At 45.6% G+C, this 26,922-nt stretch overlaps 1 protein-coding gene across 3 annotated transcripts in view; it reads left to right on the forward strand.

The window, feature by feature from the left end:
• KDM4B (lysine demethylase 4B) overlaps nucleotides 1–26,922 on the forward strand; it is an 817,487-nt gene that overhangs the window by 622,010 nt on the left and 168,555 nt on the right. For all 3 annotated transcript variants that reach the window (XM_077475749.1, XM_077475750.1, XM_077475752.1), the window contains 3 exons: nucleotides 12,497–12,605; nucleotides 12,716–12,901; nucleotides 12,981–13,145. In XM_077475749.1, the coding sequence (XP_077331875.1) occupies nucleotides 12,497–12,605; nucleotides 12,716–12,901; nucleotides 12,981–13,145 (460 nt within the window). The remainder of the gene's footprint in view (nucleotides 1–12,496; nucleotides 12,606–12,715; nucleotides 12,902–12,980; nucleotides 13,146–26,922) is intronic.

The following is a 26,922-nucleotide window of genomic DNA, read 5'->3' on the forward strand; positions in this document are numbered from 1 at the left end:
TTTGAAATTCTGTATGTTTTATTATGATTGTCCATGTGCCTGTTATTTCTTCCGCATTAAATAAATAAAAGAATTACAAAAAAAAGTAGTCTGGTCTTAAGCCAGCAAAATGGTCCGGTCTGTAAGTGGTTAACCAATTCAATACAGGGCCCTTATACACCTTCCTGCCCAGACCAATTTTCAGCTTTCAGCGCTTTCACACTTTGAATGGCTATTGCACGGTCATGTACCCAAACTAAATTTCTCTTTCGTTCATTGATGGACACAGCATTTTCATCTTGACCTTAGGGTTACATCGCTGCCCCTATGTTGTAAAGCGATGTGTAAATTGTCAGCGCTATATAAATCCTGTATAATAATAATATCACCCCTTTAGGAGAGGACTAGGCAGAAAGTGTTAAAAACAGCAACACTTGCACAGTACCGCCCAGGGAGTGGTCCTACTGGCTATAACTCACTCTGCATCCAGCAGCTCAGTTTTTTTTCTGCCTAGTGTAGAAGGACCTGGCTCCCGGTGGGGCCATTGGTCCTGGTATTTTTTTTTTTTTTTTATGCATCTTTCATTCTGGTGATCTACAATCAACAGCCGGGCTGGGTGACAGGCTGGATAATATAGATCCTGGTAGTCTCCCCAGCCTGGCCATCGAGCATGAGCTGGCCCTAGCTATGCGCTGGGTCGGCCACGACATGCCCTATCTGATCCAGGGCAGCCGGTGATCTATATGCTTCGGGGCACATATATGACTGGGCTACTGCTGTCTCTGTTACAGTGTGCTGTGGCCGTCAGCCACCCCGTACTGTTCGGGTGATGGATCTGTCCATGGAATGTGTCCAGCAGTCCCTGCAGGAGGGATAAGTATGGTTCCACCTCTCCAGGATGAAGCAGCTGGGCATTCCCTGGGAGGTCGACTAGGGGGTCTCTCATGCTCTTTCTTCTCTCCCTGTCCCTTCCCTCCTCCCCATGCTAAGGGGCCGCTATGTGACTGGGCACAAGGGGTTGCGGTGCATATACCTGGCCGGGGGGCTCTGGGTTGCTGGGTGTCTGCTCATTCTCTTCCCTGGGTCTGAGCCACGGTGGGGTGTTTGTGGTGTGTTTACCATGTGGGGAGGCCGCCGCCCACGGCCATTTTCCTGGGGCCACTGACATTTTTCTTTAGCCACAGACAGTTTTTTCCTTTTTAGCCATTTTCTGGAAGTTCAGCGACCATTTTCTCGGCACATTCAGATGTTTTTTGCTATTGGCGGTCATTTTATAGTAGCCTCAGATAGTTTTTGCCTCTAGCGCTGGGTGCTTGTTTCCTTCTAGAACAGCACGCTTTTCACACAGACACCTCGTGGATGACACAGGATAGCAGACAGCAGCAGCACAGCGCAGTACCTGGGTCAGGGGGTGAGTCCTGCGGGGGGCTTCTCAGTCACGGCAGGAAAAGGCGCTTGTAGGAGCACTCATTACAGCAGTGCAGGATACCCTAAAGATGGAGGATACGGCGGGGACATCTACTGAGGTGTCGGTCCCTTTCGGGTCCCACAAGCCGGCCCGCATGACTAAGGTGTTTCCTTACCCAACTTATTTTGATAAGCTTATTTACAAGAAGTGGGGAAAACTGCAACGGGCCTTTTCAGTCCCGAAATGCATAGCGGTGCGTTACCCCTCTGAAGAAATTCCTCGGATTGTTGACCCCCTGGTATCCAGGTTAAATAAGGTAACCACGATTCCAGTGGAAGGGACTCCTGCTTTCAAGGACCCTGCCGACAGAAGGGCTCGAGACAGTTGCCCGGTCCATGTTTACGGTGGTGGGGTCAGCATTGTGGCCAGTGTTAGCCATGGCCCTGGTGTCATAGACGCTTACTGCATGGGCATACTCACGGTGCAATTGTTGCACCGTGAGTTGGAGAAGCAACAGGCTTCCCTGGTCTGCCTGGACCTGGCAGACCAGTTGGTGCAGGACCTTAAGTATGTCTGTGATGCGGCCTTAGATACGGCCCCCTTGCTCTTTAGAGCCTCAGTATCAGCAGTTGTGCTACGTTGCCTGATTTGGCTGAAATGCTGGTCTGCGGACCAGGCATCTCAGAAAGCACTGGCGAACTTGCCCTTCCAGGGAGAGAGGCTATTTGGAGCCTCGCTGGATGACATTATTACGAATGTTACTGGGGGTAAGAGTATGTTGCTTCCACAGTCCAGAAAAGGTAAGGAGCCACGTGGTAGGCAAAGGCCCTCCTTTTGTGCTCAGAAGCATATTTTTCGCCTGCCCTGGTTGGCAGGTAAGCGTTCCCAGGCCGACAAGGTGCCCGCTGAGGGACAAAAACATCCTTAGTTTCGCAAGCCAAACAAGCCTGTGAGCAAATTTTGTTACGGCATGAAGGTTTGCCCCCGCCCGACTCTCAGGTGGGGGGTCGCCTTTTGGGAGTTTTCAGCCGGGTGGACCTCTCTGCTTTCCAACCAGTGGGTCTGCGAACTGGTTTTATCAGGATAAAAGATGGCGTTTTTCTTGTCTGCCAAACAGATTTTTTTCCTCCAGCCTCATCTTCGGGTTCGTCAGGAAGCCCTGTTCGGGGCAGTACAGGACCTGCTGTTGCGCAGGGTGATAGTGCCTGTACCGATGCCAGAAAGCTTTCAAGGATTCTACTCCAATCTGTTTGTAGTCCCAAAGAAGAAAGGGGGCCGTCCGGTCCTGCACCTCAAGGCCCTCAACAGCTTTGTGAAAGTACAAAGGTTCAGGATGGAATCAGTTCGTTCTGTGGTCGCTGCACTCCATCATGGGGATTTTCTGGCATCCCTGGACATCAAGGACACATACTTGCCTGTCCCCATATGCATCAAGCATCAGAGGTTTCTGAGATTTGCAGTCGGGACGAGCACTACCAATTTGTAGCTCTCCCTTTTGGCCTGGCGTGGGCACAGAGGGTGCTAGCCCTAATTTTGGGTTTGCTAAGGCAGCGAGGGATCACAATCGTGGGTTATCTGGACAACCTCTTTCTGAGGGCAGCTTCTGCCTCACAATTAAGGGAGGATGTGGCAATAACCATGCAAACTCTTTGGGGCTTTGGTTGGGTACTAAACCTATAGAAGTCGGTGTTGGTGCCGACTCAACGCCTGGAAGTACCTGGGCCTGCTTCGGGCCTCCTCAGAGACGAAAGTCTTTCTCCCTTCGGACAAGCTACAGACTCTTCAAGCTGCGGTGAAGATGTTGGTGTCCCGCAAGGTGGTTGTCGCATTTTTGAATGTGGGTCCTGGGTCTCATGGTAGCCACTTTCAAGGTGGTACCGTATGCTCAATTCCACACACGAGTCTTGCAAAAGGAGATCCTGTCCAAATGGGCCCGGTCAGGATCCAGTCGGACAACACCACGGCGGTGGTGTATGTCAACCATCAAGGAGGAACAAGGAGCTCGGCTGCAGCACTGGAGGTCACTCACATCATGCGGTGGGCAGAGCGGCACATGCTGGCTCTGTCGGTCGTGTACATTACGAACATAGAAAACTGGCAAGCGCACTACCTAAGCCATCAGATGCTGGACCAAGGGGAATGGTCGCCACATCCGGATGTATTTCGACTCCTTTACCTAAGGTGGGGCACGCCAGATGTGGATCTCCTGGCTACTCAATCGGAAGGTACAGAGATTTGTGGCCAGGTCAACGGATCCCTGGGTGGACGCGGCAGATGCGTTGGTGGCTCCATGGGGGCATTATTGGCTGATTTCCGCTTTTCCCCCACTCAAACTTCTACCACATCTGCTTCGCAGAGTGGAGGCTAAGGGGATTCCGATAATTCTGATTGCCCCAGATTGGCCTCGGCGGCCGTGGCACGCCGACGTAGTACAAATGGTAGCGGATGTTCCTTGGCGGCTGCTGATGCGAGAGGACCTTCTGTCGCAAGACTCCAATACTTCATCCTGTTTTACTGTCACTGGCTTTAATGGCATGGCTGTTAAAAGCCAGGTGCTAAAGGACCGAGGTCTGTCAGATTCGGTAATATTCACTATGCTGAGGGCACAGAAGTCATCTTCTCTGAAGATTTATCATTGTACGGAGAAGGCCTACATCTTCATGTGTGCGAAGATGGGGTGGTGTCTGAACACGCACTCCGTTTCCAGGATCCTGCTGTTTTTGCTGCGAAGAGTAGATCAGAAACTTGCCTTAAGCACCAATAAAGGGCAAATATCAGCTTTGGCTGTCTTTTTTTCAGCGAACCTCATTCATTGGTGAGTATGTTTGTTCAAGGGATTCGACATGTGGCTCCTCCGGTTCGACCACCCCTACCTCCGTGGGATTTGAATCTGGTGCTCTCGGTGCTTCCGAAACCACCGTTTGAAAACATTAGGGAGATCCCCTTATTGGCACTCTCTCAGAAAGTAGTCTTTCTAGTGGCCATTACATCTGGCAGGAGGGTTTCTGAGTTGGCGGCCTTGTCTTGCAAGTCTCCCTACTTCATCCTCCACAAGGATAAAGCGGTGCTGCGTCCGCTGTCCTTCTTTTCTGCCAAAGGTTCTTTCGGTCTTTCATCTAAATGAGGACGTTGTGCTTCCGTCCTTTTGTCCTCTGCTGTCACACCCCAAGGTGGCTTTGCATTCCTTGGACGTGGTCCATGCTCAGCAGGTGTATCTGTCTGCTACGGCTCCTTTTCGATGGTTGGACTCGCTGTTTGTATCGGTGGCTGGTTCGAAGAAGGGACTGGCGGTCTCGTCAGCCACCATTTCTCAGTGGATTCGACAGATTGTGGTTCTGGCTTATGCCATAAGGGAGTGTGCGCCTCCCTTTCCTATCATGGCACATTCTACCAGGGCAATTGGTGCCTCTTGGGCTTTCCAACATCAAGCGTCTGTTTCTCAGGTGTGTAAGGCCGCGACTTGGTCGTCCTTTCACACTTTCACCAAATTTTACAAGGTTGATATGAGCGCATCTTAGGATGCTTGCTTTGGCCGCAAGGTTTTGCAGGCGGCTGTTTAAGGTTGCAACTCCTCCATTGAAGAGCGCTGGTTGTTATGGGTGGAGTGATTTTCTTGCTGTTCCCACCCCTCGTCTTTTTTTTTTTTTACACTGCTTGGGGACATCCCTAAGGTCAAAATGAAGATACTGTGTCTATCAATGAACGAAAGAGAAAATAGGATTTTTATACTCGCTGTAAAATCCCTTTCTCTGAAGTTCATTGCCGGACACAGCACCCACCTCTCCTATTTATGTTTGTACTGCTTTTGACAAACTGAGCTGCTGGATGCAGTGTGAGGGGCTATAGCCAGTAGGGCCACCCCCTGGGTGGTACTGTGCAAGTTTTGCTGTTTTTAACACTTTCTGCCTAGTTCTCTCCTAAAGGGGCAATCTAACCCTAAGGTCAAGATGAAGATGCTGTGTCCGTCAATGAACTTCAGAGAAAAGGATTTTACGGTGAGTACAAAAATCCTATTTTTTTTTTTTTTATCATTTTGTTCCTACAAATAGAGTTTTCTTTTGGTTGTACTTGATCACCTCTGGGATTTTTATTTTCTGCTAAACAAATAAAGACCGAAAACGTTCTGAATGCGGTGACGTAGAACATGTACGACGGGACTATAAAGAGGGCAGTAGCCAATAGCTTCAGTGTCGTAATTTGTTCTGAGCATGCGTGGCACATTGTCCGTTGATCACCTCTGGGATTTTTATTTTCTGCTAAACAAATAAAGACCGAAAACTTTGAAAATAAAATGTGTATTTTTTCTGTTTCTGTTACAAAACATTTTGTAAATAACTTTTCTCCTTCACTGATGGGGCTGCACTGATGGGCACTGATAAAGCAGCACTGATGGGCACCGATGAGACGGCACTGATGTAAACTAATAGTTGGTACTGATGGATGCCAATCAGTGCCAAACAATGCCTACCAATAAGGGATGCCCATTGTCAGCATTGATTGGCATCCCTGGTGGTCTAGGGTGGCATCCCTGGTGGTCCTGGTAACGTCCCTGATGGTCCAGTGTGGGAATTCTCGGGGGGGGGGCTGCACTGATAATCGATCCCCCCCGTCAGAGGAGCAGCCCTAAAAGCCCCTGCCACTAAAATCTTCTAAAAATCTGTGTGCATGGACACAGGATAACATAGAAGGGTGTTTGGAAACTGCTGCCCCTAAAGCGACTGCAAAATCACGCTGTGTGCATGAGGCCTTTAACTTAAAGCTGAAAAACCAGTGTTATGAAGCACTCATGAACAATATACCAAACAATTTCTTCTTGAGTAGCATTTTTTTTTTAAATGATGGCTCCGAAATCCTGGCATACACTGAAGGGTAAGCCAGGAAAGACAACATAGCTGTACCCAAGGAAGAAAACATAGCTGTGCTCTAATGCCCTGTACACACTAAAGGGTAAGCCAAGAAAGAAAACATAGCTGTACCTAAGGAAGACAACATAGCTGTACTCTAATGCCCTGTACATACGGTCGGACATTCCGACTACAAAATCCATCAGATTTTTTTCCAGATGGATTTTGGGCCAAACTTGTGCATACACACGGTCACACAAAGTTGTTGGAAAATTTGATCGTTCTGAATGCGGTGACGTAGAACATGTACGACGGGACTATAAAGAGGGCAGTAGCCAATAGCTTCAGTGTCGTAATTTGTTCTGAGCATGCGTGGCACGTTGTCCGTTGGAATTGTCTACACACGATCGGAATTTAAACGATTGGATTTTGTTGCCTGGTAAAGCTTTTGGACATACCCTCTAGTCATACCCCTATAACCCTACCCCACTCTGTAAGAGCTCAGTTTTTTGCTGGTGTCCTGAGGTAAACGACCTCTTCTCCACTATGGAGATGTTTTCCTATGCTTAACTAATGTCCTTATTTTGGACTCTTCAATCAACTCTTCTGTTTTGTATTCTTCAATTAGTTCTTTACTTCCTTCTACTATAACATTCAAAGCAATGCATCCAGGTCGGTGTAACCAGTGAGAATGGCCCCTTTATCCCTACATCTTCAGTTCTGTGTGTCAGAAATGGGGGACTCCAGATGTTGACATGCTGGCCTCGAAGTTCCGCATTCAATTACTTGTTTGTTGCCAGGACTAGGAATCCTCTATCACTGACATGGAATGCCCTTGTAATTCCTTGGACTCTATTCCAGTTAATGTAAGTATTTCCTCTGTGTAGATTCTTCCTCAATTACTGTGCAAAAAAGAGAAAAAAATTGGCAAATCTCATTGCACCGAATTGAAAGAATAAGACTGGAGAAACATATTCACATACTCAAATTTCTGGGAGACAACCCCTAGCCTCTTCCAAACAGGTCAAACCTGATATCTCAAGCACCTCCTATTCCATTCTGATTCTCACACATTGGCTTCAACAGTGTGACTGTTGAATCGTAGGTCTTGAGGGACAAGAGTCTCTCTGACTCATTCCCACTTTACTCAGAACTGCAAAAGCCAATTCACGAAAATTATATTACTGTACATTTTCAACCCCAGAAATGATTCTGTACATCTCATTCTGGCCTACCTGCAGTCAGGACTTGACCAGAATTTGGCCTTAAAGCGGTAGTAAACCTGCAAATTATTTATTTATTTTTTTACCACCTGCAAAGCAAAAGGCATAATGAGCTAGTATGCATGAAATACTTACCTTGGAACGAGGCCCCGACATCTGACCCGATCTTCGCCAAGGGAGCCAACATGCTCCCTCTGCGTTTCTTCCGGGTATCGCGGCTCCGGAGCCGCGATATCGTCACTCCCACGCATGCGCGCGGGAGATTTCATCCCGGCCGGGTCTGGCCACTGCCGGACTTTCAGCCAAGAATCCCCTTGTGCGCATGCGCCGCTGCAGTCAGCGGCGCATACCGAGGGGAATATCTCCTAAACCGTACAGGTTTAGGGGATATTTTTTTTACCTACAGGTAAGCCTTATTATAGGCTTTCCTGTAGGTAAAAGTAAAAAAAATGAGTATACAACCGCTTTAAGTATTCTAAAGGGAACAGGTTTCGGCCATATTAAGGCTCCGGCCCCACGTTCTTAATCCACTTCAGCTCTGGAAGATTTTACCTCCATCATTACCAGGCTTATTTTTGCTATTCAGCACTGCACGGTTTTAACTGCCGATTGTGCAGTCATGCAATGCTATACCCAATGAAATTTATATAATTTTATTTTTTTTTCACAAAAAAATAACTTGCTTTTGGTGGTATTTGATCACCACTGGGTTTTTTATTTTTTGATCTATAAACTAAGAAAGACCGAACCTATTTTTTAACTATAAAACACGCAATTAAAAAAAAAAAATTTAATTTCTTCATAAATTTAGGGCAAAATATTTTCCGCTACACGTTTCTGATAAAAAAAAAAATCTCTAAGTGTATAATGTTGATTTTGTGTGAAAGTTATAGCATCTACAAACTATGGTATGTATACTGGAATTTTTTATACTAATGGCGGGGATCAATGACTTATAATAGGACTGCGATATTGCGGCAGGCAATCGGACGATGGGGGGAACTGTCACTGACGGCACCAGTGACATTATTAGTGACTATACACTGTCCCTGTACTGATGACACTGCCTGGGAAGGGGTTAACATCTAGGATGTACATGTGCCTATGTGTAATGTGAGTAAAGTGTGCTGCTTTTTACTAATGATTTCTAAGTTTTTCATCCTTTATAATTTTTTGCAGGGATGAGAAACACAGAGATCATTCCCTATGTACAGAGCTCTGTGTTGAATTTTCTCACACAGAGCCCTCGGCTGTGAATGTTCACAGCTGATCAGGATGTCCTGGCTGTTAAAGCGGAGGTCCACCCTAAAATGGACCTTCCGCTCATCGGAATCCTCCCCCCCTCCGGCGCCACAATTGGCACCTTTCAGGGGGGAGGGGGGTGCAGTTACCTGGATAATCCAGGTAACTGCACCCACTTCCGGGATAGCTCTCTGCGGAAAGGGGCGTAGATTACGCCCCTTTCCGCAAGTGCCCGCCCCCTTTCGCAAGTACCCCGCTGCCTGCTGGGAAAAACACAGATCCCAGAGGCAGCGGGGACCGTCCTTATTGTGCAGCGCAACTCGCGCATGCGCAGTAGGGAACCGGGAAATGAAGCCGAAAGGCTCCATTTCCTGATTCCCATACCCAAGATGGCGGCGGCAGCACCCGAGTGACGATCTACAGATCGGCTTCGGGTGCCGACATCGCGGGCGCGCTGGACAGGTAAGTGTCACTATTTTAAAAGGCTTTTAAAAAAAAAAAACGCGGAGTCCCGGTGGACTCCCGCTTTAATTATCGGCTGGGACTACCTGACAGACTCCCGCTGTGTACAATCACAGCATATGCACCCTAAACTCGGAAGTAGACTGTAACATACAGGTATGCCACTTTGCCTATAGCGTCCGCTTGTCCGCAGTAAAATGCCAGCAGTCACTAAGTGATTATTCAAGCATCTAATGAATTAGAATTCCATTACAGCAACCTGTGCTTCCTTGAGGTTTTGTCAAGGACACACTGCTTCCACCATTGCTAGGTAGACATGACAACTCATAATGAGTACTTATACTCTTAAGGACAAGATATCATCTGGAGTTTCCTGGGCTTTCCAACATCAAGCCCATCTTTTGTAAGTTCTATCAGGTGGATGCCCAGGCCTCTGCGGAGACATTCTGATTTGAGTATGTCCAGAAGCTTCGCCAGTGTCCAATAACCTGAAAGTAGCCATCTATAACCAAGGGTATATCCAGCGTGTGTCCTGTCCAATGAATAATATTTATAGGTATATTTTCCTTGCTGAAAATGTTTTTTACCTGAAAAATGAAACGAATGCAGCCCCCACATCTAAAGTCTTATTATAAATATGGAATTGTTATACTAAAAATACTAGTTCCCAGGCAGTTATTCTTACCCATTAGTTTCAGTGGTTTCTGATTTCACTTACATGGAACAAGTATCTAAATCATGAAAGCCACAATAAAGTAAGAAGTCTATATCTGCATACATGTCCCATATCAATGGCTTAAAGGGTAACTCCCCTTTCCTGGGAAAAAAAAATAGCAAATATAAAAAAAAAAATAGCGTGTACAGTTGTGATACAAGTCATATTGTAATTGAATGTTATTAAAAATTACCTTTCCTTTTCAATCTGCAGCAACTGTAATTTTCTATAAATTGAATGCAATATGGCTACATTGCGTTGTTCTGTACACCAGAGTGTGTACTGAACACTCCCCAGAAACATAATTTCCTGCTTGTTTGATTGGCTCACCAATTTTCCCAGAAGTCTGTCTAAGATACAAGTCAGCTTTCAGGCATCCTCTGCAACAAAAATTTCATTTTTGGTGAGATACTTCGAATAGGAACACGTCTAAACGGATACAGGCCCAGCAGGTTTCTTCATTAGTGCCCTGCAGCTTATTAAATAGGGAAGCAAAAAAATCAAATAATTTAGTCTTTTGAGCTTCAGCAGCACTAGAATATTTAAATTATACTGAAATATTAGTAACCTGTGCATCCAAATGGGATAAAGTTCAGGAAATCAGTTTGACAGTTCATATAAACCACATCAGATGTTTTGATGTTCGACCATCACTACATCAAGTGATTCCACCCCCTATAAGAATTGCACTCAACAGATTCCCAATAAATAAAAGCCTTTGCGTGTTTGTTAAGTCTCTGTAATCACTACCAAAATGATATCCATCTGAAACTCAATTTGATCAGCCAGAAGGGTGAGGGGGTCGCAACTCTGGTCCTCTGTTTCTCCCAGACAATGCCAGCTACAAACTTTGCATAAAAAGAAGGCAAAAAGAAGGGGAGAAAAGCCTCATAGTGTAAAACTGTAAACGCTTTTATTCCAATATAAAACCCCTTATACATTGCCTTTTTTTTTTTAAAAACAAGTGCAAATAAAATAGGTATTGCACTGTATGTTCGGTTCCATTAATCTCACCACCTCTCATGGAGCTGTCATTGTCCACGGTGGTTCCCGAGAGGAGATTGGAGCCAATTATTTGTCATTTTTGGTGAGATACTTCAAATAGAACACGTCTAAATGGATGCAGGCCCAGCCACTTTCTAAGAGCCCGTTCACACAGGGGCAACTCAGGATCCGACTTCAGGTCGCCCCTGGTTGCCTCAAGTCGCGCTACATGTAGAAAATCAATGTAAGTGAATGACAGCCATCTTAATGCACACTACTGAATTTGCTCCGACTTCAGAAAAGGTTCCTGTACTACTTCTATCCAACTTATCAGCTCTCGAGAGGGTACTCCACGCTAAATTTTAAATAAAAAAACGGCATGGGTTCCCCCTCCGGGAGCATACCAGGCCCTTAGGTCTGGTATGGACTTTAAGGAGAACCCCCTACGCAGAAAAAACAGCGTGGGGGTCCCCCCAAAGTCCATACCAGACCCTTATCTGAGCACGCAGCCTGGCCGGTCAGGAAGGGGGGCCAAACAGAGCAGAGAAGTCAGAAGAAGACCCCTGACGTCGGAAGAAGACCCCCGAAGCTGATTAATAAATTGCTTTAAAAACTTGTGTTTTTTTATTGACACTTTTTCCCCAGGTGAATGGGTAGGGGTACTTCGTACCCCTTACTCATTCACATAGGGTGGGGGCCGGGGTTCTGGGGGCCCCCTTATTAAAGGGGCTCCTGGATTCTGATAAGCCCCCCGCCCGCAGACCCCGACAACCAATGGCCAGGGTTGTCGGGAAGAGGCCCTTGTCCTCATCAACATAGGGACAAGGTGCTTTGGGGTGGGGGGGCCGCAGAGCTTCCCCAAAGCACCAACCCCCCATGTTGAGGCCAGGGTTGGGGGGCGCTCATCCCCACCCCCTTTCTGATCTGCCAGGCTGCGGGCTCGGATAAGGGTCTGTTATGGACTTTTTTTTGTTTTTTTCAGTGTGGGGGTGTTCCCCTTAAAGTCCATACCAGACCTAAGGGCCTGGTATGCTCCCGGAGGGGGAACCCAATGCCGTTTTTTTATTTAAAATTTGGCGTGGAGTTCCCCATTGAGAGCTCATTATTCTCTGACCATGGCTAAAGTCGCCTGGCCTGGGGCAACTTAAAGTCGTTTTGTAAGTCGCCCCAAGTCGTGTTGACAAGTCATGTCCAAGTTGCCTCCAAAAGTCGCGTTGGAAGTCGCGTTGCCCCTGTGTGAACTGGCTCTTTGTGCCCTACAGCTGCCACAGCTGACTGATAATTATGAAAGCACTCCCATTAGACGCACTCAGCCCAGAGAAACAGACAAACGCACATTGATTTCTTCAGAATAACAAAAGGCAGGAATCTGCAACAAAGGTTGTTATAATCCCTGCAATGTACATAGATCACCCGGGGGAGAATCTTTTTTTTTTTCCTCAACAAAGTTTCTCAAGTTTAAGGAATTGAGCCAAGAGGTAAGCATAACAGGTAGACTATAGTTTTTGGTCATCAGCGGCAGTCTCCTTTTTATTCTCATGACAGATTTATTTTAATAGGCAATAACTGTAATTTTCCTACACCTATACATTTGGGTTAAATATTTCAACATGCTGTCTTTGTACCATATTCAATGTAGGTGGGTTCACATTGTCTGTGCTGTGGCAGTCCCAGAAGCTCGTTTTGTAAATGTGATTGAGCGTCAACCAGTTGATGTCAGTGCTATTCCAGAGCAACGTTGGAAACTGGTGAGTGTTAGACTTTCTGTTAGTGGTTTTACCATGTAAAAGGAAGACCATAAAATGCAATGTGTGAAAGCTGGAGATGTTCATTAATGTTGCATATTTTTTCGTCATAGAAATGCGTATTTTGCCGGAGTAAAATCCGCAAAGAAGTTGGTGCCTGTGTCCAGTGTTCAGTTGATCGATGTTCAACCTCTTTTCATGTCACATGTGCACATATGGCTGGCATTTCTATGAAGCCTGATGATTGGCCATATGTTGTATCAATTACCTGCTTCAAGCACATGGGTGCAAATCAATGTGTGAGTGTTGATTTTTTAAGTAGTTATTTTATTTTAGTTTTTTTTGTTTTTCTTAATGCTGTCCATTCTGTTTTTGCAGAATACGGTTTCAAGAGAAGTCTGTGTTGGCCAAACCGTAATAAGTCGAAATCGGAATGGTCTGTACTATCGATGTCAGGTGATTGGATCAGCTACACATATTTTTTATGAAGTCAATTTTGATGATGGCTCCTACAGTGATAATGTATATCCTGAAAATATTATGGTAAGGCTGAATGATTATGTAACTGTTTTTGTGGTTTTGGTATTTATACAGGAGGTTATCGAAAATTAATAACGTAATCATCAGTAAGAGCTCTTCCTTACAACAGGGATTGCTACAATATACTATCTATTCATTGTAACTCTTTATTGTGAATATGTAAGTATTCTGTTTTAAATAGGTAGTGTGGTAATGCAAACGGTCAAGAAGATTGAAAGTTTTGAATACAACACATGAAATCAGCTTGTGGCCACTTTTACTTCTCCATTCCCATTTTTGCCAGCTTGCCTGGACTGGTAAGTATACCTCCCCCCTTCCAGGTGCAGTGCAGGGCACAGGTGCTGCTCTTGGGATGGTCAGCCCTGCGGGGTTCCCCCGCCTTCCTGTCTGACCCCTTATCTCTACTGGCTGTGTCCCTTCTCTGATTTCCCCCGCTGTGGGCTGTTTTGGTTTTTATGCTGTGCAGTATCTGATGGGCTACGGGCCTCATTTGTCCCCTTTCTGTGCTGATGGCTAGTGGCTTGGCATGTTCTTCTATGTAGGGGTTGGGGCTTGGTGGGCTTTTTTCACTTGTTTTTTTTTCTCTGGCAGACAATTTCTGTATAGTCTTGTTGCCACAAGCAGTGACCATTTTCTTGTAGCCTATGTTCACAGGGCTTTGGTGGGCGGGGATATGACACCCATGTTTTATTTTTTTTTGCTTTGTGTGGCTCTTCAGTCTGCCTCTCCTTCTGTGAGACTTCTGGTCTCTCTGATGGTGCCTGGTGTGGTTAGTCTTGGTGGGGTATTCCTCATCTCTGCTGGCCTGGTTTACTTGGTCCTTTTGGGAGTTCCCTTGCGCCTAGTGGGCTTCCCTGGTGGTGCCTTCTTTGTGGGTCCCTTTTAGAGATGGAGTCTCAGGAACAAGTCTCCGAACCTAAATCCTCCTTGAGGCGGTGGGTCCATCTGGATCCTCTGTTCCCATTGACACGGTATCGACGGTCATGGAGTCATTTGTTTTTCAGGTGGGGATGGAGTTAGAGCGTAAGGCAAGCAAGAAGCGACCCCCGCCCTCTCCTGCTTCTTCGGCCTCATCAGATCTTGACTCTGCCTCCGCACTACAGACATGGTCCAGCTCGTTCTCGGCAGCTGCTGTTGCGCATGAAAAGGCACTGGTAGATGCACTTATCACATCAGTGCAAGAAACCTTAAAGATGGAGGAGGCCTCTGGGGCAATTGCGTATGTGTCTGTCCCCTTGGGTATGCACAAGCCACCTTGCATGGCAAGGGTGTTCCCTTAACTTCCTTTCTTTGACAAATTTGTATAGAAAGAATGGGAACGTCTTAAGAGATCCTCTGTGGTCCCAAAACTTTACCCTTCAAAGAATCTCTTCTGAAAAAGTAAACCACGCTGCCCGTTGTGGACTCTCCTGTCCACTCTGAATAAGGCCACTTTGATACTGGTGGAGGATTCTCTGTCGTTAAAGGACCTGGCCGTCAGGAAGGCGACATCAGTCAAACGCGCGATGTTGTGCTCTCTTGCCGGCTCAGCTCTTTGGCCGTTTTAGCCACAGCCCTGGTTTCTCAGACCTTTAAGGTATGGACCAAACTCCTTCGCCACAGCCTGGGTGGGGAGCCAGTTCCCCTCGACCTACGTGGAATTGGCGGACCAGTTGGCACAGGGCTTTAAAATGATTGTAAAGTTTCATTTTTTATGTAAAACATAACATGTTCAATTTAACTACTCTGTGCCATGGATTTCCACAGGACAGCCCAGATCCTCCTCTTCTTGGATCCCTCTTCTGCTCTCCTGGCCCCTTCCTCCTGGTGAGTGCCCCCACAGCAAGCAGTTTGCTATGGAGGCACCAGAGCTAAGCTGCGACTCCATGTGTCGATTCAGACACGTAGCTGTGGCCTGGCCCCGCCTCCTTTCTCTTCTCATTGGCTGACTGACTTTGACAGTTGCAGGAGCCAATGGTAATGTGCTGCTGTCTTAGCCAATGAGGAGGGGAGTCCCAGGCTGCCGAGACAATCCTACAACATTGCTGGATAGAGAGAGGTCTCAGGTGAGTATTAGAGGGGCTGAGGATATGCAAGGTCGTCTGTGCACACCTTTACTAGTTTTTACAAGGTGGATGTCTTGGCGCCTTCAGATGCGTGTTTTGTAGCCGGTTATTTTAGGTTATGTTCCCTCCTGGGGGGTGTTGGTTCTGGTTAGGTTCTTGTTTTTCATGTTGAACTCTTGTTGGCCTTAGTTTTTTTCTCCCACCCTTCAATTTTTGGGGTGCCCCTGTGTTCGGGAATAGAAGCCTCTGTGTCCGTCAATGAATGAAAGAGAAAACTGGATTTTTTTTGTTAACATGAAATCCCTTTCTCTGAGTTCATTGACAAATACCACACCCAGCCCTCTGTTATTTTCTTCTTTTGACGATGCTTGTGACTGGATTGTAGAGAGGGGGTTTATATCAGCCGGGACTGCACATAGGTGATGCCGAGTTTTTTTTCTGCCTAGTGTCCTACTCCTTGTAGGTAGCGATATAACCCTATGGTCAAGAATAGAAGATGCTGTGCCTGTCAATGAACCCAGAGAAAGGGAGTAACTGACTGCAGTTTTTGTTTGTATGATTAAACTCTTCAGCCATTTGCACGTGGCCAATATGTCTGAAGAGCTTTAACAAACCCACTACTATAATAGCAGCTGTGGAGAGCTTGTATCTATTTCTAATCAGGCTGAGGGCTTTTGTGTAATAGTTATCTTGGTGGCTTGTGGGTACAGGCACCCTTCCCACTGGTTCTTACCATCTGTGATTCATAGGCTCTCCCACTTTTTCCAGGAGCCCTTGACCATAACAGACAGCAGGGATAGCAAGTGGGGGGAGAGCAAGAAATATCCATTCCCCGATCTATCCTGCTGATTGTAAACCCAGCTCTGAGCACATCCGGTCATAATATAACAATTCAAATCAAAATCTATGTTTAGCCCTTCAAGTGCTAATACCTTTGCCTCAAAAATCTAAAAGTATTCTCTCTGGCTAAGGAGGAGGATATAATTACCCCCCCTCCAATGTCTAGCAACCCTTTCAAGACCCCAAAACTTGAGACCTTTAGGATCCTTATTTTGGCAAACTCTAAAGTGTTTTGAGACGCTATGAGATCTTAATCCATTTTTTAATATTATTTACATGTTCCCCAATACTTACACTAAGGGGCCTGGAAGTCCTACCTATATATTGGAGTCCACAAATGCACTCTAACATATATATGCCCCCCTGTGTGCTACATGTAATCACATTTTTTTTTATCTGGTATCTTTTATTAGTGGAGGTGGATATAAACTCCTTTCATTTTTTTTTAATATTACCCTTACATTTTTTACTTATGCTGGACACCTTCCACAAGCACAAAAGCCAAAAAGAAATGAAAAAATCATATTTTCCCTATTAGGTGGATCAATAACTCCGGGAGCATTAACTCTCTCAAAGTAGGATCTCGCCTATAGATAAATTTGGGAAGCTTGGAGAAATCAGCACCTGATAGTCTGAATCCAAGGAGCCATGGTTGCACAACCATGTGGGATGTAACCATTCCTGTCTGTTGGTTTGAAATAATGACATGTTTTATAATGGTCTTCCTCCTTAAATATTTCCAAATCAAGAAACCCCATACGCTGTGTATCGATGTAACACGAAAGGGAAATACCGGTATTTTTGTTGTTATTCAACTTGAGCATAAATGCTTCAAGGCTAGGTAAATCGCCATCCCAAATCATAATCAGGTCGTCTATGTACCTTTTGTAACATAGTAATTGACTGGGACGAATATGAAAGACCGTTTCCTCCCAAAGGGTCATAAATTTTGCCACATTGAGGGCAAATCTGGACCCATGGCAACACCCATAATTTGGAGGAAGAATTGTCTATCATACCAAAAGTAGTTTTTGGTGAGCCAAAATTCCAAACGTTGATGTAAAAACTATGTTTATTAGTAAGAACCGATTTGTCTAAGGCCCATCTAACCGATGTTCTAGCTTCCCGATGTCTTATAATAGTATATAGGGAGCCGTAACTAAAATACTACCACTAGTACAGGGAAGTCCCTCTCAAGATCTGTTTAACCACTTCGCGCTGGGTGAACGTCCTGGGATGGCCTCGACTTTCAGGGGCTATATCTGAATGATGCCTGAGGCTACAGACATCATTCAGATATCAGCATTTTTAGCCGGCGATTCCCTGCACCATAAGAACGATCATATCGGCTGCTCCGCCGATTTATCGTTCTTACGGCGGCGGAAAGGACTCCCGCCGCCCTCCGGTGCTTCTACCGACTCATCGCTTCCATCGGTGAGTCGGACACAGGATCCGCGGACCTCGGATAATGATCATAGTCTCTATGATTGTTCGGAGGCCGGGCGCGATGGTATGACATCACGCCCGGCCTCTGCATTCAAATAACGGCGCCGCCTCGGCTCGGAAGCCGTGATCGTTTTTTATATTTAATTTTTTTTTATTTTAGGCTTCCCAGCCTAGAGGTGAGATGTGGGGTCTTATTGACCCTATATCTCTGTAAATAGGTCCAATCATGCCATATTCCTATTACAAGGGATGTTTACAAACAAAGTTTGGCGCCATTCCACGAGCGTGTGCAATTTTGAAGCGTAACATGTTGGGTATCTATTTACTCGGCGTATCTTCATCTTTCACATTATGCAAATTTGGCTAATTTTACCGTTTTTAATTTTTTTATGAAAAAAAGTGTTAAAAAATTGCTGCGCAAATACCGTGTGAGATAAAAAGTTGCAACAACCGCCACTGTATTCTCTATGGTCTTTGCTAAAAAACATATATAATGTTTGGGGTTCTATGTAATTTTCTAGCAAAAAAATTATGAATTTTACATGTAGGACAGAAATGTCAGAATTGGCCCGGGTGTGGTTAATATGCTTAGTATCTCTAAGGAAGGCTGTAGTGTCAGAAACCAGAGGTTTAAGGAAAAAAAAAATCTATGTATTGTCCAAGAGCGGACACTGTTTCGATACCATTCACAATCGGTCTTCCAGGTGCAGACTTTGTGAATTTTTGGTAGACAATATATAATCGATGTCCTGCTCACACTTGGATATAGATAATTAGCCTTCTTTTTGTTGAGAAACTTACGCCTCAAACCTTTCACCATTAAAGGTAACTCATCCTTAAATTGAAAAATGGCATCGCTCTTTAATAATTGGTATGTGTTACGATCTCCCAACAATTGGCTAATTTCACCTTTTGAAAAAGATTTTAGATTCCAATGAGGAAATCCCTTTTTTAATATACGACTGATCCCTAAATTTTGTTACCTTTTTATGGGTTCTAAGTCCCCCACTATCATGTTTCTAAACACTTCTTCTATATATTAGGTGTCAACATTAAGGGGGTTGAGCACAGATCTGTTCCCTAAATTAGAATGTGTCCATACAGGGACTGATATAGGCCTCTCAGCAGGTTTTGACAGGAAATACAGGAATACAAAATTGTTCTTGACTACAATGTTCCATTTAAATAGAGAACATTGAGAAAAAAATTTAAAATATTGGGATGTCCTGAGAAAAGATAGGGTGTTGGGTGCTGTTCTCCCCAATCATCCCCAATTTACCTATAGGCAAGCTCCGACTTTGAGAGATGTTGTTGCTCCCGAAGTTATTGATCCACCTATTGGGGAAATTAGGTTTTTCCTTTCTGGCTTCTATGCTTGTGGTAGGTGTCCAGCATGTAAGCAATGTAAGTGTAATATTAAAAAACAAAAGGATTTTATATCCACCTCCTCTAATAAGATGGTAGATAAAAAAAATGTGATTATGTGTAGTATACTGGAGGTCGTATATATGTTGGAGTGCAATTGTGGACTCCCAAGATATAAGTAGGACTTCCAGGCCCCTTAGTGTACGTATTGGGGAACACGTAAATAATAAAAAGGGATTAAGATCACATAGCTTCTCAAAACACTTTAGAGTTTGCCATGACAGCGATCCTAGAGATATCAAGTTTTGGGGTCTTGAAAGGGTTGATAGACATTGGGGCGGGGGGGTTAATTATATCCGCTGCTTTTGCCAGAAAGAATCCTTTTGGATTTTTGAGGCAAAGGTATTAGCACCTGATGAGTTAAACATAGATTTTGATTTGGATTGTTTTATTTCTGACAGGTAATCTTTTATATTTTACTTTGTTATACATCTCACATGTTAGTGTATCATTTGTATGTATGTGATGTATGTATTTTATTGCTACAGGATGGCAATGGGTGCGTGGAATGTTTAGCATTCTTTTAGAAAATTGTTTTTTTCTTATGGGACAGTAGGGCTTAGTGTTTAACCTATTAGTCTTTCCGGCGATTGGATTAATATATGAGGGATTCAAATTTTTTTTATCTTGGCTGTAATAAGAGCAAGTTATTTCGCCTTCTCTGGCTGACGCTTGTAGCACCGACAGCATCGCAATATCTTCGCTGGGGTTGCGGTTTTGCCACTTCCGGCTTGATATGTTTCCATGACAATGAACGGGTGACATTTGTGGCTTCACCCCGCTGACAACGTTTTGGTGAATGTAACGCTTACGGGGGAGGAGCTACATTCTGATGTCACCCGCTGTCAGCCTGAAGTCTGTTTCATACTCGCTGCACTGGATACGTGCTTTAGTTTGAGCTAATATGTGAGTAGGCGTTACTTTTATAAAAAAAAATAACTTTGATTTATATACAGTGAGCACTTAGATTTGCTTTTTCTTACCTTATACATCCCTGGGAGAATCATGGGAACCAGCTCCGGATGTACTTCACCCATATGGGACATGCGTTGTTGACCACCTGTTAGCTCAGGGGTCCACATTTTGAGGTGAGCGAAGCGAGTGCTCTGGAGGTGCAGGGATTGTCACTAGATGTTTATGGATCTTTTTGTTCATCACATGGATATTTTCTGCTGATGCTGTCTGAGACTTTTAGTTCACCTCCTTTTATTGGATTTTAATATTGGACTTTTTCTTGATGTTTTATTGAGCCTTTTTGCGCTACACTTACCTTTTATTATACTGTTAAACATATGGGCTAATATTTTAGGGAAGTATGATAACATCTGAAGCATTCTCCAATGCAAAGGGCTGGTTGGGAGGGACATTGGGGACAATGGAAACTGATGTCTCTCCTAACTCCTAACTTTTGGTGTCTGCTTCCAGTTTCTGATGGTGTAATATTCTCAGGGAAATGGCGCTCATGAAGTTTGCTGACACAACCGGAGCGAATGCTTTCTGGGAGGGATTCTTGCTGGTAGACCAGATCAGTGACCATTTTGGCAATAAATTTGAGGAAGGTATTGGGTTTGTCTGTTGACTTTTGATAGGTGACGTATGCATTAAAAATGGCCAAATTGAAAAAAGTAAATTGCAGCTTTTTTACACCAGAAGAGGGACTTTTGTTTTGATAAATAGGGCTGTGGAATTTGATTGTTTAACCACTTCAATACAGGGCACTTAAACACCTTCCTGCCCAGACCAATTTTGAGCTTTCAGCGCTGTCGCACTTTGAATGACAATTGCGCGGTCATGCTACACTGTACCCAAATGAAATTTTTATCATTTTTTTCCCACAAATAGAGCTTTCTTTTGGTGGTATTTGATCACCTCTACGGTTTTTATTTTTTGCGCTACAAATAAAAAAATACCGAAAATTTTGAAAAAAATATGTTTTTTTTTGTTTCAGTTTCAAAACTTTGTAAATAAGTACGTTTTCTCCTTCACTGATGGGCACTGATGGGCACTGATGGGGCTACACTGATGGGCACTGATAAGGTGGCACTGATGGGCACCAATGTGGCACCAATGAAGTGGCACTGATAGGCGGCACTGATGGGCGACACGGATGGGCAACACGGATGGGCGACACGGACGGACACTGATAGGTGGCACAAATTGGCACTGATAGCTGGCACGGATGGGCGGCACGGATGGGCATGGATAGGCGGCACAGGTGGGCATGGATAGGCGGCACAGGTGGGCATGGATAGGCGGCACAGGTGGGCATGGATAGGCGGCACAGGTGGGCATGGATAGGCGGCACAGGTGGGCATGGATAGGCGGCACAGGTGGGCATGGATAGGCGGCACAGGTGGGCACTCAGGCGGCACAGGTGGGCACTCAGGCGGCACAGGTGGGCACTCAGGCGGCACAGGTGGGCACTCATAGGCGGCACAGGTGGGCACTCATAGGCGGCATCGGTGTTATAGTAATGGATGCCAATCAGTGCCAAACAATAATGCATGCCAATCAGTGATGCCCATTGTGGCCACTGATTGGCATCCATTATGGGCACTGATTGGCACCCATTGTGCTGACTGGCACCCTGGTGGTCTAGGGAGGATTATGGATTTTTATTACCTTTTCCCTGGTGGTCTAGTGGTGTCCCTGGTGGTCCAGTGTGGGCATCCTCGGGGGGGCTGTGCTGATAATCGATCAGCACAGACCCCCCTGTCAGAGGAGCAGCCGATCGGCTCTCCTCTACTCGCGTCTGACAGACGCGAGTGAGGAAAAGCCGATCACCGGCTCTTCCCATTTACACTGTGATCAGCCGTGATTGGACACGGCTGATCACATGGTAAAGAGTCTCCGTCGGAGACTCTTTACCGAGATCGTAGTTGCCGGGTGTCAGACTGACACCCCGCAACAACGATCGCCGCGATGCGCGCCCCCGGGGGCGCGCAGCGGCTCATAATCCTAATCACGTCATATGACGTCCGGTTAGGATTATGAAACCACTTTGCCGCCATCAATTTGTAATAGGGCGGGCGGCAAGTGGTTAAATCAATCCACCCAACTCACATGAACTGATTTTAATTGTGGATACACCCAGGCTTTTGAAAAGGACCGTGTCTTCCATGAAGTTCCATTGAGGTGTCATCGTGCATGGTGCATGGTGGACGTATACATCTCTCCTATCCCTCTACTTCACAGCCAGCACTTCCTCAGACTTGCCGATACCCACCATAGCCTTATGGTGACTAAATGTTGTGGGAAGCCCTTCTTGTTTATTTTTGTACCACAGGCCAAAGTTTTCTCACGGTACAGGTGGCAGAAAAGGGGCAAACTGGTATAATGTCCATGTAGGTGTTATACCTCATTTGGAACAGTGGGAATGGCAGCCTTTGTACACGTGAAAGGCATGCACATATCCAGTGTCGAATTTCACAGAGTTTGTTGAACTTCAGTACGTACCGGGCCCTCTTACTGGGAATGTAGTGCTTGAATCCCAGCCGTCTAGTTAAATGGACCAGGGATTCATCCACACAGATGTCCTGGTCGAGGACATAAAGTTCAGCAAACCTATATCAATTAGGGGACGATATTTATGTAGTTTATTATAGTTGGGATGATCTCAGGAGAACACCGTGAATTGAAGAAAGCGTGTAATCACGACCTGGACATGACAGCTGAAAAAATTGGCATGTGATGGATGGGGTTGGGAGAGCAATAAGCATGCAATTTATTTATTTTTTTTAAGTCCCATGTTGATCGTAAGGCCAAAAAAACATTTAAACTCCTCCACTGTTACAGAAATTAGGAGAGTCAGCCAAGGATAGGTGGAGCAAGGCACCACATCCCAAATAATTGAAAAAAACTTGGAAAATGGGACTTTAAAGGGGCCTACAGAAATAAACTACTATTTCATATATAATAAAACATTTTTATTAAATACACATGTTAAAAAAGATATAACAATCTTCTAGATAAAAGAATATTTAATCACCAAAATATGGATATATCTACTGTACAAAAACGTATTTCTCGTCCTGTTTCGCTATGATAAATGGCTTCAGGAGATTCGTAATTGTGTACAGCGTATTCACCCGAAATAGATTTTAGGTCAGTATGCGAACACGCCACGGTCCTCCAGACTGTCAAATATTAAGGATATCAGTGTAAGGTGCCTATCTAGAGAACTATAACACATGAAAAGCTGGTTTAACAAATTTGGAAGCTATAGTTTCCTTCATCAACCACCAGAGGGACCAATAGGCAGAAATAACCGAAAAGCTTGCAGCAGTCAGCAAAGTAAGACAGAGGCAGTTCAGAGATAATATCAAACTGCATACATTTCCAGACACCATACGCCATGCTAAGACCATCCGCCATGTATCCACCTAGGAGCCCAACATTAGCCTCTTCAGCCTAAAGATCCAGCTGATTGGGAGCATAGGAAGTTTTAATGCCCTTGGAAATGTATGCAGTTTGGTACATCAATAGTATGCAAGCTCTTGGAGGGGATGATAAGGGACTATATACAAGATTTTAGTAATGAAAACTGTATCATTAGCAGTAATCAGCATGGATTCATGAATGCACACGCGTTTTTGCCAATCTATTAACCTTCTATGAGGAAGTGAGTTGCCATCTAGATAAAGGAAGGCCCGTAGACGTGGTGTATCTGGATTTTGCAAAAGTGTTTAACACAGTTCCCCATAAATGTTCACTGTACAAAATAAGGTCCGTTGGCATGGACCATAGAGTTAGTGCATGGATTGAAACATGGCTACAAGGGCGAGTTCAGAGGGTGGTGGTAAATGGGGAATACTCTGAATGGTCAGGGGTGGGTAGTGGGGTCCCACAGGGTTCTGTGCTTGGATCAATCCTATTTAATTTATTAATAAATTACCTGGAGGCTAAACAGTTCAATCTCTGTATTTGTGGACGATACAAAGCTAAGCAGGGCAATAACGTCTCCACAGGATGTGGAAACCTTGCAAGAACATCTGAACAAATAATGGGGTGGGCAACTACATGGCAAATGAGGTTTAATGAAAAATGTAAAATAATGAATTTGGTTGGCAAAACTATGATGGTAATCTATACACAAAGGGGAGAACCTCTCTGGGAACCTAGGATGGAAAAGGACCTGGGGGTCCTAGTAGATAGGCTCAGTAATGGCATGCAATTCCAAGCTGCTGCTAACAAAGCAAACACGATATCGGCATGCATTAAAAAAGGGATTAATGCGATTATTCTCCCACTCTACAAGACTCTAGTCCGTCGGCACTTGGAGTATGCTGTCCAGTTCTGGGCACCAGTCCTCAGGAAGGATGTACTGGAAATGGAGCGAGTACAAAGAAGGGCAACAAAGCTAATAAAGGGTCTGGAGGATATTGGTTATGAAGAAAGGTTGCAAGCACTGAACTTATTCTCTGGTGGTTGATGAAGGAGACTAGAGCTTCCAAATTTGTTAAACCAGCCTTTCATGTGTTATAGATCTCTAGATGGGGTACCTTGGTTCACCTATGACACACTGATAATAATAATATTTGACAGTCTGGAGGCCCTGGTGTGTTCGCATACTGACCTGAAATCTATTTTGGGTTAATCCGCTTTACAAAGACAATTACGAATCTCCTCAAGAAGCTATATATCATAGCGAAACATACAGTAGATATTTTGGTCTGATCATTATATATCCTTTTATCTAGAAGATTGTTATATCTTTTTTAACCAGTTGCCGACCGCCGCACGCCGATGTACGTCGGTACAATGGCACGGGCAGGCATAAGGACATACATGTACGTCCCTTGCCTCCCGCGGGTCGGGGGCCCGATCGGGCCCCCGCCCGGTGCCTGCGGCGGTCGGTATTCGTTCGGGAGCGATCCCGGACGAGGGGACGGCCATTCATTCATGGCCACCCCCTCGCGATCGCTCCCGACGAATAGAAATCCCCGGTGACATCACTTCCTCTCCTGTAATGTAAACACAGGAGAGGAAGTGATGTATTCTCTCCTCCGTGTCGGTATTTTTCGTTCCGACACGGAGGAGAGCGGATCAGTAAGTTGCACCAACACTCACACACACAGTAGAACATGCCAGTCACACTCACACCCCCCCTTTACCCCCCGATCACCCCCCCAATTACCCCTGCCCCCCAGTCACAGTGACACCAATGTCATTTTTTTTTTTTTTTTTTTTTTTTTTTTGCATTGGTGTCATTTGTGACTGTAATAACTGTTAGGGCAGTTAGAGTTAGCCCCCTTTAGTTCTAATGTACCCCCCTAACCCCCCCAATAAAGGTTTAACCCCGTGATCACCCCCCGTCGCCAGTGTCACTAAGGCTGGGTTCACATTGCAGCGGTTTATGAGAACGGATGTGATTCGCACCGCACTGCAGTGCAAATCACATCCGATCTCTGTGCGATTCGAGTTCAGCCATTCGCCGCACCCGCCACACCCGCCGCACCCGCCGCAAATTCGCACGGGACCCTTTTTTTGGCCCGCAGCAGAATCGGATCGCATGGGTGTTCACACCATGCGATCCGAGTTTGCAGATCGCACTGCGATATGCGAACTGATCTGGGGGTGTCAGTAACATTTCACTGACACTCCCAGCAGTTCGCATAGGGCAGTGTGAACTGCCGCCGGGAGGCATGCGATGCGGGAACCCGCCGCGGATTCGCGGCGTTTCCGCATCGCTCCAGTGTGAACCCAGCCTAATAAGCGATCATTTTTCTGATCGCCGTATTAGTGTCACAGGTGACGCTAGTTAGGCAGGTAGGTATTTAGGTTCGCCGCAGCTTTTTATAGCGCCAGGGACCCCCATATACTACCGCATAAAGCCCCCTGATTGCCCCCTAGTTAACCCTTTCACCAGTGATCACCATATAACTGTTACAGGTGACGCTGGTTGGTTAGTTATTTTTTTATAGTTTCAGGGCACCCGCCATTTATTACCTAATAAAGGTTTAACCCCCTGATCACCCGGCGGGTGTCATTTGTGACTAATAACTGTTAGGGCAGTTAGGGTTAGCCCCCTTTAGTTCTAAGGTACCCCCCTAACCCCCCCAATAAAGGTTTAACCCCGTGATCACCCCCCGTCGCCAGTGTCACTAAGGCTGGGTTCACATTGCAGCGGTTTATGAGAACGGATGTGATTCGCACCGCACTGCAGTGCAAATCACATCCGATCTCTGTGCGATTCGAGTTCAGCCATTCGCCGCACCCGCCGCAAATTCGCACGGGACCCTTTTTTTGGCCCGCAGCAGAATCGGATCGCATGGGTGTTCACACCATGCGATCCGAGTTTGCAGATCGCACTGCGATATGCGAACTGATCTGGGGAGGTCAGTAACATTTCACTGACACTCCCAGCAGTTCGCATAGGGCAGTGTGAACTGCCGCCGGGAGGCATGCGATGCGGGAACCCGCTGCGCATTCGTGGCGTTCCCGCATCGCTCCAGTGTGAACCCAGCCTAATAAGCGATCGTTTTTCTGATCGCTGTATTAGTGTCACAGGTGACGCTAGTTAGGCAGGTAGGTATTTAGGTTCGCTGCAGCTTTTTATAGCGCCAGGGACCCCCATATACTACCGCATAAAGCCCCCTAATTGCCCCCTAGTTAACCCTTTCACCAGTGATCACCATATAACTGTTACAGGTGACGCTGGTTGGTTAGTTATTTTTTCATAGTTTCAGGGCACCCGCCATTTATTACCTAGTCTCACTAGTGTACCCCTAAATTTAGGGGTGTCTACTTTCCAAAATGGGGTCATTTGGGGGGGGTTTGTGCCATCTTGGCATTTTATGGCCTTCAAAACTGTAACGCCCTTAGAAAGCCTGAAGGCGGTGCTTGGTTTTCGGGGCCCCGTACGCGGCTAGGCTCCCAAAAAGTCCCACATATGTGGTATCCCCATACTCAGGAGAAGCAGCAGAATTTATTTTGGGGTGTCATTTCACATATGCCCATGGCATGCGTGAGCAATATATCATTTAGTGACAACTTTGTGAAAAAAAAAAAAAAAAAAAAAAAAG

Source organism: Lithobates pipiens, unplaced genomic scaffold, assembly GCF_037356315.1.
Source record: "Lithobates pipiens isolate NorthernLeopardFrog02 unplaced genomic scaffold, aLitPip1_a1.2 Scaffold_13, whole genome shotgun sequence".
Taxonomy (NCBI): Eukaryota; Metazoa; Chordata; class Amphibia; order Anura; family Ranidae; genus Lithobates; species Lithobates pipiens.